General features: G+C 52.0%; 5 protein-coding genes across 5 annotated transcripts; 3 read left to right on the top strand and 2 right to left on the bottom strand.

Annotated features, from left to right (window-relative positions):
• Nucleotides 1-1,176: 1,176 nt before the first annotated feature.
• Nucleotides 1,177-3,983, bottom strand: N7539_001473 (uncharacterized protein; the record flags this gene model as incomplete). The annotated part of the gene is made up of 2 exons (XM_056931076.1): nucleotides 1,177-1,521; nucleotides 1,584-3,983. The coding sequence occupies 2 exons, from the start codon at nucleotides 3,981-3,983 to the stop codon at nucleotides 1,177-1,179; spliced, it is 2,745 nt and encodes a 914-aa protein (XP_056793107.1).
• Nucleotides 3,984-5,549: 1,566 nt separating this feature from the next.
• On the bottom strand, nucleotides 5,550-6,234 carry N7539_001474 (uncharacterized protein; the record flags this gene model as incomplete). Its single annotated transcript, XM_056931077.1, has 2 exons — nucleotides 5,550-5,716; nucleotides 5,778-6,234. Coding segments are annotated over 2 exons (624 nt in total), but the record flags the coding sequence as incomplete, so codon positions are not given.
• A 224-nt stretch (nucleotides 6,235-6,458) lies between these two features.
• Nucleotides 6,459-6,993, top strand: N7539_001475 (uncharacterized protein; the record flags this gene model as incomplete). The annotated part of the gene is made up of 2 exons (XM_056931078.1): nucleotides 6,459-6,461; nucleotides 6,517-6,993. The coding sequence occupies 2 exons, from the start codon at nucleotides 6,459-6,461 to the stop codon at nucleotides 6,991-6,993; spliced, it is 480 nt and encodes a 159-aa protein (XP_056793109.1).
• Nucleotides 6,994-7,955: 962 nt separating this feature from the next.
• On the top strand, nucleotides 7,956-11,073 carry N7539_001476 (kinesin family protein; the record flags this gene model as incomplete). The annotated part of the gene is made up of 3 exons (XM_056931079.1): nucleotides 7,956-8,155; nucleotides 8,224-10,519; nucleotides 10,582-11,073. The coding sequence occupies 3 exons, from the start codon at nucleotides 7,956-7,958 to the stop codon at nucleotides 11,071-11,073; spliced, it is 2,988 nt and encodes a 995-aa protein (XP_056793110.1).
• A 934-nt stretch (nucleotides 11,074-12,007) lies between these two features.
• N7539_001477 (peptide-methionine-S-sulfoxide reductase) lies at nucleotides 12,008-12,788 on the top strand (the record flags this gene model as incomplete). The annotated part of the gene is made up of 2 exons (XM_056931080.1): nucleotides 12,008-12,290; nucleotides 12,415-12,788. The coding sequence occupies 2 exons, from the start codon at nucleotides 12,008-12,010 to the stop codon at nucleotides 12,786-12,788; spliced, it is 657 nt and encodes a 218-aa protein (XP_056793111.1).
• Between the last annotated feature and the right edge of the window lie 550 nt (nucleotides 12,789-13,338).

The following is a 13,338-nucleotide window of genomic DNA, read 5'->3' on the forward strand; positions in this document are numbered from 1 at the left end:
GGTCGCGTTACTAGTCGTATGTCTGGATGTCCGTCACGACAGTGACTGGTCGAGAGGTAACTTCTCGAAGTCATCTGTGGCTTGACGGCTTCAATTCATCTGCGCATTTGGCTTGCACAGGGTTGCACGTGCGCAGGGGTCTTTGATAAGTTCAATGCAAGGGACAGTGAAGGTGGCGACCAGGTCTTGGCAGAGCTGCGGGATTGCCGTTTCGGGCTGTTTTGGAAAGGCGCGTCGAGTGAGTCGAGATGGAACGCAGGGCTGTCGTCGGCCACAATACACTTTTGGTACTGAGTCATGGCTTCCGGGCTTGCAGGTGTATCTGTTAATCTCGTTGTCAACTTCGGGACCACTCCCTTGCGATCCATCTCCAGTCAGTCGGATTCCAAAATCGAAGAGTTTTGAAAGAGATCAGAGACGGAAGTGAGCTCGATAAATCGTTGAATCATTAAGGGTCGGGCATGTGATTACCTCCGAAAAAGTCTTGTCATTGTATCACAAATCATATATGTCGGAGCCGCTGAAGATGAATTATATTCGAATTGCATGGTGTTTCTAGTACAGAGTATGAAGGGCGAAAGGGAGGTTTGCTTAGTCCCACTCGGCCCGTTCCATTTACAACGAAGTCGTCGATGAGTACCGAGGAAAAGCGAGGTTGGCACATCCCATCGTCGGGAGAGAGCATTTGAAGTGAAGCGTCAGTGAAGCGAAGTTGTTAAAAACATGAGTTGCAATTAGACACCCGCATAAGAAGGACGCTGACGTTCTCTGAACTCCTGCTATGCCCCACAGACCCAGATATCAGACCAGCCGAAGACCCTAATTCATACATACGCAAGAAGCTCAACTCTGCGCGCAAGATACAAGATTGAAAGTGAGAATATAGTGCCAGCCAATCAAAACTCCGCCACAAAGAGAAATGAAATGACGCTGAATCAATGCTTCCTCTGTAGACCGAGGCGAACATGTCATAAATTCAGGCCCGTGAGACAATCGAGATATGTGTACAGGCCGCAGTGTGATATTGTCCCAAAGCTGCCTGACTTGCATAGAACAAGAAACTCGATTAGGGGACATGGCATGCCAGCGCGTTGTCAAGTCAAGGGTCTCCACTGGAGCCTCAACTCTGACGCGGCAGATGAGAGCATGAGCTCTCACTGGCGATAGGGATATCAATCACCTGGAATTCTTCCCATTTGGTGCAACAAAGTCAAATTCGATGCGCGGTTGATAACGCATTGGGCCATTGTCCTCGAGCCACGGTGTCAAGTTCTTGCACTGGCTCACATCGAACGTTTGCAATTGATGACAACCTTCTGCGACGGCTTCAACGCCGACCCCCGTGACACGAACGCAGCCCCGTACAGAGAGATATTTGAGTGACAATAGATGCAGTCCGATACTTCGCAGAGATGGATCGGAAATAGCTGATCCGCAGAATGACATGTTCAAGTACTGCAGCTGAGAGCATTGGAGCGCAAGAACCTCAGTTGCCGTGTCGGAAAGCGCACAACAGAATGACTAAGTAAGAACAGTCAACAAACCAAGCTCGAAGAATCATATAAAGGCTGGGAAGGTCTTACTAGATCGAGCTCTTGCAGCTGCTTGGCAGCATTTGTCAGGTGTACAATCGCATTGTCTGTCAGATAAGTGCAATCTGCCAGACAGAGTCTCCGGAGCTTAGTAAAACGTGTATTGCCCCAGTATTGAAATCCTTGGTCCGTGATAGTGGTGCATCTTGTGAGATCCATCTCTTCAATGCGTTTCGCGGCGTGAGATGCAATATGGTGCATAGACCGATCCGTGACGTGCTTGCAGTAAGACAGTGTGAGCTTCTTGAGCTTCGGACAGCCATAGACCACGGCCTCCGCGGTTTGAAGAGTTGGCTTGATGGATGAAGTTTTACTCTCGTTTTTGGAATGAGGAACGGCCCAGCCGATGATTCGTGCCATGAGAGTGTCTCCAACCTTCCGGCAGTTGCTTAGTTCCACTTCCTCCAAATCAACGGCTTTGCTAGACATCTCGAGTATGGCAGAGGCCGTGACGTCCCACACACTTTTCATCCTCCATACTACCGAATTAGGCGCACACGTTTTGACCAAAGCATTGAAGCCTTCATCGGTAATGTGGAAGCAGTTGTTGATGTTGACCGAGCGCGGTCGACTCCCAACGAAAGGACAGATGACCTTCACAAGCACATCGTCGGTAATACAGCGGTTGTAGATACTCAAATCCAGATCCTGAACGATTTTATCTGACGTGTTCAGAATATCAGACCAATGTGAGGACACGCCACGAAGCCCAATTAGCTCATGTAGCTCCATGTATTCAAAGATCCTTAGTAAAATGCTGTCTGGGAAGACACCATGGGCGGCATCATCGACTCGATGGGGCTTATGCTGAGGTTTCGATAGACTGTGGGCGGCGGGGAGAGCAAGATCTGACGACGAACCGGCAGCGTGTGATGCATTCGGTTGTACTGGCTTTTCATCGCCTGAGATTTCCTCCGGAGTCAAGGGTGCTAACGAGCCTCGTCGACTTCGAAGACGGACCTTGTCTAATCCGAGGCTTAGGTATGGATCAGGATCTGATGGTCTCAAAACCGCTTGCTCTTGGTCCTCACTTGATGAAGATTGATGAGGGCCGTCAAGCTCCGTCTCTGTAAGTGTCAATAACGGCATCGAACGTCGCCGGGTGGCTGTGACCCTGACTCTCTCGTTGACAGGCAGCTCGCCCATGGGAGATTGCTCCTCAGATGCGTCCGTCATGATAACATCACCGTCCGCAGCAGCACTTAGTCTCTCTTGGGCGGTGCGCTCCACCTGCTCACGCACTTCGTGAGGGCACATATCCCAAAACTTTTCGAGCACATCCCCACTGATCATCAAACATTCCACCGAGGTCACGGACCGTACGGTGGCTGTCCTTCGCGGTGCAAGTGACAAACTGACCACTTCGCCAAAATATTGGCCTTGCCTCAAGCGAGCTTTGATTTCGACTTCATGACGGCCGTTGCTCATGGACTGCCCGCGCCGTTCCGTGACAACTTCAACTTCGCCGCGCACAATGAAGAAAAGCTCACGACCTTGGGAGTCCTGCTTGATGATGTCGGTGAAGGGAGCATAAGAGCTCGGCTGTGCGTTGAGACCCAAGAAGTGTAGAATATCGGCCGGCAACTCTTTGAACAGGGGGAGCTCCTTCAGCAAGAGACGAACATTCACCAAGCCGTTTGCAAGTGCGCTTGAGGGGTCCCAGCGTCCGGGACTCGGTGACTTGCGTTTTTTGTGAATGAAGCTGCTATTGACATCTTCTTCAGCGGTCGTCAGATCTCTCGAGTTGCTTTCTCGCAAGCGTTTGGAGCCCCTTCGCACGGGGCTAGCACTCGGTTTATCCAGCGCCGGAGCAGAGGTTTCCTGCTTCTTCTTCTCCAAGATTGTCAGGCGCTCTTGGGCCTCTTCCCGGATCGCCCGCTCCACGTCCGGAAACCTTGGCAGGATATTCCGAAAGTCTTCTTTCGTCAGAACCACTAGCATACATCTGGTGCGAGCAATGATCGTAGCAGTGCGCGGCCGGTCCATCAGAACGCCGATTTCTCCGAAGAATGCCCCCGGTTTAAGCTCAGCATAGATACTTTCGCCATCGCGCGAGGTGACCGACACTGCGCCTCGCACCAACCAATATATCGCCCGTGCATCATCACCTTCCGTTAAGATGTAATCATTGGGCGCATGAAGCTGCGGCCGCAGGTGTTGACCGACCTCGATCAGAAAAGATTCGGGCGTCGCTTGAAATAGAGGAAAGGATCGCAAGCGATCGACTAGCTCGAGCGGAAGAGCTTTGATATGAGATGAGGCTAAAGGAGAAGGTCGGGCGGGCCGATTCGGGTTGAGGACAGAGTCGAAGGAATGGATGAGCGAGACCGTGTCGGACAAAGGCGAGACGGCCTTCGTCGGGCCCCCGCTGGATCTTCCATGGCGGCGCATGATATCGAGGGTTAAATACTTTCTTTCGTGATCAAAGTCCGTATCGACGAGGGTCGCGGCATCAAGACTCCCAGAACCGTCAATGGAACGATGACGTCGACGACAAGAGCACCAATATCAAGCTGCCAGTCGTCATTTCCCGACGCCCAATGGGAATGTGCTTAGTCCTAGCAGAGCAACATCTGCAAGAGGCTCTGTTAAGGAGGGGGAAGAATAACAGGGTCCACAGATGTAGAGGATGTCAAAGCTCTAAAGGGAGACAGATTCCTGTCCGGTCAGAGAAGGTCGGGTGGAAGGAATCGGCTCTGCGACGTCAAATGCGGTCGAGCTCCACCGATCTTCTGGCGCTCTTGCGGAAGCTTTATGAGAGGCAAGCCGGCCAAAGCTCCTTTCAAGCTCAGCTCCACTTTTTGTCCACTCCGCATGAAAGCTTCAGCTCCCAGTCGACTGCGCTGAAGATTACGATCTTCTGAGGGACGATCAGCTAGAGCTTTGTTCCGCTGTTAGTGGGGGTCCATGCAAGGCGGTCAATTGCTGATCGGACTGTCGCATTCTTTAGGTACCTTTGCTCCTTTGTAGTCGAAAGGGCGAATTACACCATCGGTTCATGATCCTTTAGCACGGGGAGCTGGAAAAGGTGCATCTCGCCTTAAGGTGACCTGTTCCCGAGGACTCAGCAGGGGCAACGCTGAAGTCTCTAGCCTGAATGGTATCTCTTTCAGCCTGGTACAGCTTGGTAGCTTGGCGGCTATTGACCCAGGCAGCCACGCCCTTCAGGGCCTAAGCGGGTTCTCAGCCAAGTGTCTCTAGCGCTCGGGCGGAGAAAGCGTCTGTTCGGCAGCGTCAAATATCGGGTTTGCTTCCACGTCGCAGCCACTCTGAGAATGGAAGACTCATTGACTCATATGGTGGGGGATGCGAGGTAGTAGTGATAGAGGCCGACGTGCTCAGAGCAAGCACCCATGCTTGTCTCAGGTCGGCAAAATCATGCTTTGGGCATCACGTGCTCAAGTGGTACACATCTCCTGAGACTACTATACTTGAGAGATGAATAATCTAGTTCTCCATCTGGAGAGAGGCAGGTGGAATAGATCATATTAAATGGCAGTGCAATGGGGTATCAAAGAAATACAGGAAAAGAAAGATTTGGGCGATATAGAGGCCCTAACGGGATGAGCCATGAAGAAGAAACGCCAAACTGAGAATCGGTCCAAAATGGCGAGAAGGTAGAAGATATGTCTGAATGAAGCTTTGTGTCATTCGACGGTCGGTCGAGCGAGAAAGTCGCTTGACGGCAGGATCGGACCTGCTACTTTGAAGTCCCACCCGTGTCTGACTTGACAGAGGTGCATCATCCTCTGCGAGCCATCAATTCAGAGACACTGGGCTGAGTCAAAGTGCTTCTGTGAGTCCAATCTTCGATCCCATGCCATAGGATGGGGTGCAACTAGACAAGCCGCAAGAGGAATGCGATGGACGTTGTGGGTTTGAAGGCGAACGATGTCTCAAAAGGGCGACATTTGACACCATGAGACTTCACTAGCTTTGCAAGCCCCAGATTCACACCTGATCTCCTTCATCGCGCTTGAAGCGACGATTGCCCAACGCAAAGTCAACATACGATGGACTATTTCCCTTCATCGTCTCGAGGACATCTTGTAGAAGGCCATATGCTAAACTCATTTTCAGGCCAAGCTTTGCTGTTCTCGCAGCGGTGTAAACGTCATGTCGCGCTGAGAAGAGTGTGTTGAGTCAATCGTTTGTGTATTCGGCAACTGTTGGGGCGCGACTTACCTAGCAGACTATAAATCCCCGAGCAAGACAGACCGGCTGTCACCGTTGATAGAAAGTCTCGCTCATCGTGGCGGGCGTAGTCCACCGTCTCTTCGAAAAGACAGAATGCAAGGGCCCCCCCGCCCAGCTTCATGCCCATCCTGAAGCCATCTTTGACACCACCCACCACCGAGATATAGTTCTTCGTCTTGTGATATTGGAACCAACCAGCGGACGTGGTCGGGAATCGATGGGCATTCTCGGCGCGAAACACTAGCCCGGCTTTTTTGCTCCCATGCAGATATCCAAGGGCCATGCCTGCCGAGAACGCGGACATGAACGCGTAGGGGATCCGTCGCTGGACATCGATGCCCAGTCGTGGCGGAGTGTCAGACTCGAAGAGTCTATGCCAGTACACCAGTTTCAGGAGAGTCGAGGACTCCTCAGGCAGCCGAGAAGATGACGACTGCGATTCCATGGTCGAATTGTGGAATGGGAGGGATTTGATGAGGCACCTTGGTGAGCAACGTTGAGCTGGCAAATTCGAAGAAGCCAAAGATCACCGCCGCAGACTACCTGGAAATCCGGAGCGCGGTCTGGCCCCACCTTGCTCCGACTTTCCGCCTTGCTCAACTCTCGTCCGTCGGGCTTCATCCTGCGATTCGGCATCCAACCGTTCAACACGCTAGCAAATCATCAAACATGGTACATGTGATCGTCTCCCTTCAACTGCCCATCCGCATTTCTCTGACTTCTCAAGCAGCCGCCCAAATCAGCCACCGCGGACCCGCGCTCCATAACTCTCCTCTTCAAGAAGCACAAAACCACCGTCCTGCTCTCCCTCCCACCGCAGACACCTATCACGACAGCAAAAGACGAGCTACTGGAAGCTTTAAAATCGCGCAACGTGACAGAGATCAACGGGCAATTTGTGCCCTCGGAATCTGCATCGATTGAATTTGGAGTCCTGGTAGACCGCAGTGACGTAGAAAAAGGCTGGACCCTACTTTCCCTGCAGCACGGCAGTGCGACAAAATCGAGCAATGGAAAAAAGGAATCGAATGAGACGCTTTTCCATGCTAAGCTCGATAACGGGCATATTGTTGCCTTTCGCTTTCGCAGCCCGAGCGGTGATTCACAAACCGATGAGGTAGAGACAGATGTTGATTCAAAAGATCCAGGATGGGATGTCGTCATGCCGAAATTCGACGACGACGACGAGGACGAAGAACAATAATTAGGATACTCTTCTAGTTGACTATCGAGCATCTCTCAGTTGCGCACTGTACGATTGGGCGGTTCTGAGAGCCAACAGCTGCTACAAGCATGGACTGGTGCGACTCAAAAGACCATGATTTCCTTAGTCTTGCATCAGCATACGCGCCGTTATTGTCCTACTAAGACCATAATTCCCACCGGACAATTCGTTCAGCACGTCCTCCAATATACTGAATAATGACTCGAGCGACCAGAATGAAATGATTTTTTTTAGTATGGTGTGGGCAACCTACCTTTGCTTTGGGTCATCATAGCAAGATTGAGGTGTGAATATGCAAGGCATGTATTGCAAGTACTCGTCGAAACTTATCTGCAGTAGCCGAAGCAATGTGAAAACGAAGGATACGGTCAATGGAATGCTATTCGCTTCACATCTTCACTATTGTCAGTGTCAGTATTGTACCGACGATCCGGACTACAGTGCTGAATGCCCAATGTATGTAGTCCGAAGTGGTGATTGAGCATCTTCGCATTTGACAATCTATGCAGAGATGAGGCCGTGTAACTTAGTGCTAAGAGATAAATGAAAACAACGTGGCACTCAGATCTAATCTGCTCTGTCACCAAATGCAAGCGTCAAACCATCCGGTCATCCCTCATATCCGGACTAGCGGCGGTGTGGCTTAAGGACGGCCACGGCCCAATGCAAGCTAATCACCACATCTGGAAGGGTTGCCCGGAGCAACCAGGAGCGGGCAACACCCAGTCCTCGTCAACAAATGAAAACGCACGTCAGCAGTTTCTCGGAGAATACTGCAACCCGTACCCCATAAACCTCGAGCTCCACACATTCTTCATCTGTCATCATCGTTTTCGACACATTTCACAATCCCGATCCACGCCACTTTGAATTCTTGCCTCGACCCCGGCCCCGCCTAATCCGCGATTCGGCGGGCTTGAAACACGCCCTTCAGCTCTAGCATGGCCTCCTCCGATGGCGCTTCTTCGATCACCGTGGCGGTACGCGTGAGGCCCTTCACTATCCGGGAGGCGGCCCAGTTGTCTCGAACCGACGATAGCCCTCTGTTCCTAGGTGATGGCTCCTTGGCGGGCGTACCGACTCCCAAGCTGAATCAGAAGGGCCTACGGTCTGTTATCAAGGTCATTGACGACAGATGCCTGTAAGTTGGTGATGCATGAATGGGGAGAAGCGAGTGATCTATGCCGTTCGGAAGCTGACCATCGGTAGGGTCTTTGATCCCCCTGAAGATAATCCCGTCCAAAAGTTCTCTAAGAGCGTGGTCCCCAATGGCAAACGCGTCAAGGACCAGACATTCGCATTCGATCGGATCTTTGATCAGAATGCCTCCCAAGGGGAAGTTTACGAAGCCACCACGCGGGGTCTTCTCGACAGTGTGCTCGACGGATACAATGCAACGGTCTTTGCTTACGGTGCGACTGGATGTGGAAAGACACACACAATCACGGGAACTGCGCAGCAACCTGGTATCATTTTCTTGACAATGCAAGAGCTATTCGAGAGGATCGAAGAAAGATCTGGTGACAAATCCACAGAGATCTCACTGTCATACCTTGAGATTTACAATGAAACCATCCGCGACTTGCTAGTTCCCGGCACAAGCAAGGGGGGTCTAATGCTTCGCGAGGACGTGAATCAGTCCGTCTCCGTGGCGGGGTTGTCGAGCCACCATCCGCAGAACGTGGAGCAGGTCATGGAAATGATCATGCGCGGAAATGAATGTCGGACCATGTCGCCCACTGCGGCCAATGCGACATCTTCACGATCACACGCTGTCCTCCAAATCAATGTTGCACAAAAAGATCGAAATGCTGGCCAAAATGAGCCTCACACCATGGCGACCCTCAGCATTATTGATCTGGCAGGCAGCGAACGAGCGAGTGCAACAAAGAACCGCGGCGAGCGCTTATTTGAAGGTGCCAACATCAATAAGTCTTTGCTTGCCCTGGGAAGCTGCATCAACGCTCTGTGTGATCCTCGAAAGCGCAATCACATTCCGTATCGAAACTCGAAGTTGACAAGACTTTTGAAATTTGCGCTCGGGGGAAATTGCAAAACAGTCATGATCGTCTGCGTCAGCCCTTCTAGTCAACACTTCGACGAGACGCAAAACACGTTGCGCTATGCGAACCGAGCCAAGAACATCCAGACAAAGGTTACTCGCAACGTCTTCAATGTCAACCGACACGTCAAGGACTTCCTAGTCAAGATCGACGAGCAGATGAACTTGATCAACGAGCTCAAGGCGCAGGCTAAGGACTCTGAAAAGGTCGCTTTTACCAAATTCAAAAAGCAAACCGAAAAGAAGGATATTATTGTCCGTGACGGCGTCACCAGAATTCGCAGTGCCTACGAGCACAGTCTTCCTGAACGCCAGGAAAAGACCAATAATATGCTCAAGCTACGTCAGATCAGTCGCCGTATTGGAACACTCTCTTCGTGGATTGCGGCCTTCGACAGTGTGTGCGAATCTCGGGCTGGTCAGGACGGGCTTTCCAATCTTTATGCCGTGAGAAAGTCCGCTCAAGGCATTCTGCTCGAGCTTGAGAGCAGCCGGCACCATTACAATCAGCGATTGTCCAAGAGTAGTTGGGATCGAGGCATGATGTCCGCCGTTGAACATGCGACGAAACAATTGCGGGAGTGTGATATTAGCGACAACAGTGATCTCGCCAATCTAAACCGAGAAGCTGAGCTTCTCCGCTCCAACGCCGAGCGGGAGGCATTGTCCGCCGTCATTGAGCAGGATAAAGCTGGTGAAGCGGCCGCGGTGCAATCACTGCTTCAGGCCCAGTTCGAGCTGATCGCTTCCATCGAGGACATTATGCAGTTGAATGCAGACGAGGCTTTGCAAAAGGGACGCGAACTTCTCTCAAAGATGCTTGAAAACTGCCAGAATGCGACTGCCAATCTAGTGAAGCCGGATGCGAATCTGCCATCGGTACCCTCGATTAACCTGCAGAGCCCTTTCAAACCAGCGAGCCCCTCGAAGCCCAAGAAACGGTTCAGCTTGGTCGGCATGCCCGCTCCGCGCCTTTCTCTAGTTCCCTCACTTCAGCTTGCCCCGGTGGCTCCTCCGTCGCCCACCAAAGGTTCTCCTCGGCGACGAAAGGTGACGGCTGGCCGCAAGAGCGTCAGCTTTACGCCCAAAAAGACGCAAGCGAAGACATCCAAGCGATCAGTACGCTGGAAGGACGACGAGGAAGATGGTCCCCTGATTGAGTACCAGCGGACTCCCCAGAAGCCCGCCCGCGATTCCATGCAGGGTCGCGGATACGAAGCGGAGCACACCGAGCCATCTCTCCCTCAAGGGGCACCTTCAATCTCACGAACTATTCCCCGCATGGTCAGCCCTTCCTACAACCTTGCTCCTGTCCCGGGGACAGCTGAGCCGACTCTTCACATCCCCAAAAATGGCAACCGTTTCCAGGCCGGATTTCTTTCTAAGAAGGCCGGTAGCTCCCCTCTCGGTCCTCCCCCTCGACCGGCCTTCTCTCCTCGGACGGTGAGAAATCGCCTCTTCGCGACATCGAAGGGAGCAGTTTCTTGAATCGGGCCCCAACCGAGAGGCCATCTCGGATCGCTGTCCGGTCTCCCAGTGGCAACTTCTCCAGCAGCCCCATGTCTGAAAGTCAGGACAGCTGGAAGGCAGACAAAGATGAGGCGCAGAAGATCACCTCCGCCATGCGTCGGATCTCCAGCAGCCACGCGGGCTCGACTTCTGGCAGTCATTCGCTGCGCATCCATCGCCGTCGAAGCCCTACTTCCGCGACTTACAGCAGTTCTCCGAGCGAAAACAACCCGAGCGCGATGACCACGATGTTCACCGCCTCGCAAGCTCGTCGCATGGTCAAGAGCGAGCGCGAAGGCGAGACTAAACCCAGCGTGTTGAGCCCCCACAATCTGCCTGTGATGAAGCATACTGCGCGGCGATCCATTCTGGGAGGTGATATCCGCCCTCGCGGTGCCAGCTTGTCTACTCGAGACGCCCTTCGACTTAGCGCTGCTGCTGCACCCGCCAACGCACCTTCACCACCCAGCCAGGCAGGTATGCGATAAGCTGGCCTTTGCTCTCTCTCTTCTGGTCTTCTGCACCCTCATCAAGCTTCTCCTCCGGCCTTGCGGCTTCATGAGCTCGGCTCCATCCATACCTCTGCCAATGGGCATCAGCGCGCAAGATACCACTTCTGTTTTTGTCTTTATAACACTTGCATTCTATTTTTCCCTTCCTCATATCTATCATCGGGTCGGAGCACAAATTTGTGGAGTTTATGGTCTACCGGTTTTGTCCTTCCGATGCATCTGTACTTGAATATCTCAGTGGGCGGCGGCAACGACACAGCCATCCCCTTGTCGAGATTATCCCTTGTGTTTTGGTCTATGATCTGTTTCTTTCCGACCTTCTTTCTTTCACATACTAAACCTTCTCTTGCTGTTCTTTCGTGTACATTAATGATGTGAGATTTGTGTCAACCAACTTTTGTGTTCAACGATGGCATACTTCTTTGTGGCAGGTGGTAGTTACTGTCAGTCCTTCCAGCTTTGTGCCGTTCAAGTAACTGTTAGCTTGTTCGATTGCCGTGACTCGGGTCGATCTGAACTCTGCAGGATGCGGGGAGCTTCGATTTGTCAGACAGCCGGATGACGCCACTTTTAGTCGCGATTAGCGTCCAAATCGGGCGGACATCAGCTTATCCCAGGAAATACTTCCGAGTCGTTTAGTCAGTCTGTCGCCTCCCAACCCCGGGCTCCGTGGACATTCCGACACATGTAGATCTCCGATCCCTGTCCACCGCACTTCAACGACTGAATTCGATCTTGTTCGTTCTCAAGACATTTGTTTGAACGTCGTCCACCGAACGTGACTGCGGCAGTTGCTCCAGGGTTTGTGACTTCAATCCGCCTTATCAATCCATCCGCCGTATCCCCACTTATCTTATTCACCAATTTGTCTTCCAGTCTCCACATTTGGAGAAATTATCATTTCGAGCTGATGGCTTTTGCTGCGCCCATTGTTTCCTCTCTCTTCTCGCGATTCTACCGTCCATTTTCAACTACCTCGCCCGTGCTCTCCTTGACTCCCGAGACTTCCGCGCGCAACATGTCAGCAACTACTGAGAAAGCCACCTTGGCAGCCGGCTGCTTCTGGGGCGTTGAGCACTTGTACCGCAAGCACTTTGGCAACGGAAAGGGTCTCTTGGACGCGAGGGTTGGATACTGTGGTGGCAACACGTCGTCGCCCTCTTACCGTGCTGTCTGTGGCGGAGATACTGGCCGTAAGTGACCCCCGAAGCGATCCTAGGGCGCTTCGTCTCCGAAGTAGCGCTCTCTGCAAAAAGAATAAAAGAAATGGCCCTGGACAATAGCTAATTGCGTACATTCACCTTTCTTGTTCCGCAGACGCCGAAGCTCTCCAAATTTCCTATGACTCCTCGATCGTCTCCTACCGCCAACTCCTCGAATTTTTCTATCGCATGCACGACGCATCTACGGCAAACCGTCAGGGACCCGATGTCGGGACTCAGTATCGAAGCGCCATCTTCACACATGGCGAAGAGCAGCAAAAGATTGCCGAAGAGATCACAGAAAAAGTTAGCAAGGAGTGGTACAAGAAACCCGTGTCCACCCAAGTGGTCCCTGCGGGTCAGTGGTGGGATGCCGAGGACTACCACCAGCTCTACTTGACCAAGAACCCGGCTGGATACGAGTGCCCAGCTCAGTATGTTTACCTGTCACACTCGGTCGAACGTATGATCATGGTCGACAAACACTAACAATGAGGCTTTTAACAATTAGCTACGTCCGAAACTTCCCTCCACTGTCAGAGTGACTCGCCTCCAAGATCTAAAATCAAGAAACTTCGACCATTCAACCTTTATTCAACAATCTTCTTTCCACCCTTTTTCAACACGAATACCACGTCAGAGCTATATGTGAAATGACACCGCGACGGCGGACTGCACGGGAGAGCTCATCCTCTCTACCTTTATGTACATAAATTAATATTCCGGTTCATTCAACCTGTGCTACGAATCGATTGCTGGCAATCCTGCCATTTACCACAGTGAAGCCACTTATGATTGTATACGTGCGATAGCGTCGCTACCTACAGTCTATCTATCTCGCTCGCTTGTTATACTCGACTGCCTAGAAGTCTGCCCGTAACTCCAAGATCTACGGTGCGTGGGTTGTCGTTTCTCGCTCATTTGGAGTTCTGCATTGACTCGGAGACTGTACTGATGAGAATCGTGCTACCCTGCGGTGGAAGCACGTCCAGTCAGTACGTTTTTGTTCTGCGCGAATTTGGAAACGGCAATCCTGTTC

The sequence above is a fragment of the Penicillium diatomitis genome (assembly GCF_028827545.1).
Source record: "Penicillium diatomitis strain IBT 30728 chromosome Unknown utg000002l_segment0_segment0, whole genome shotgun sequence".
Classification (NCBI taxonomy): domain Eukaryota; kingdom Fungi; phylum Ascomycota; class Eurotiomycetes; order Eurotiales; family Aspergillaceae; genus Penicillium; species Penicillium diatomitis.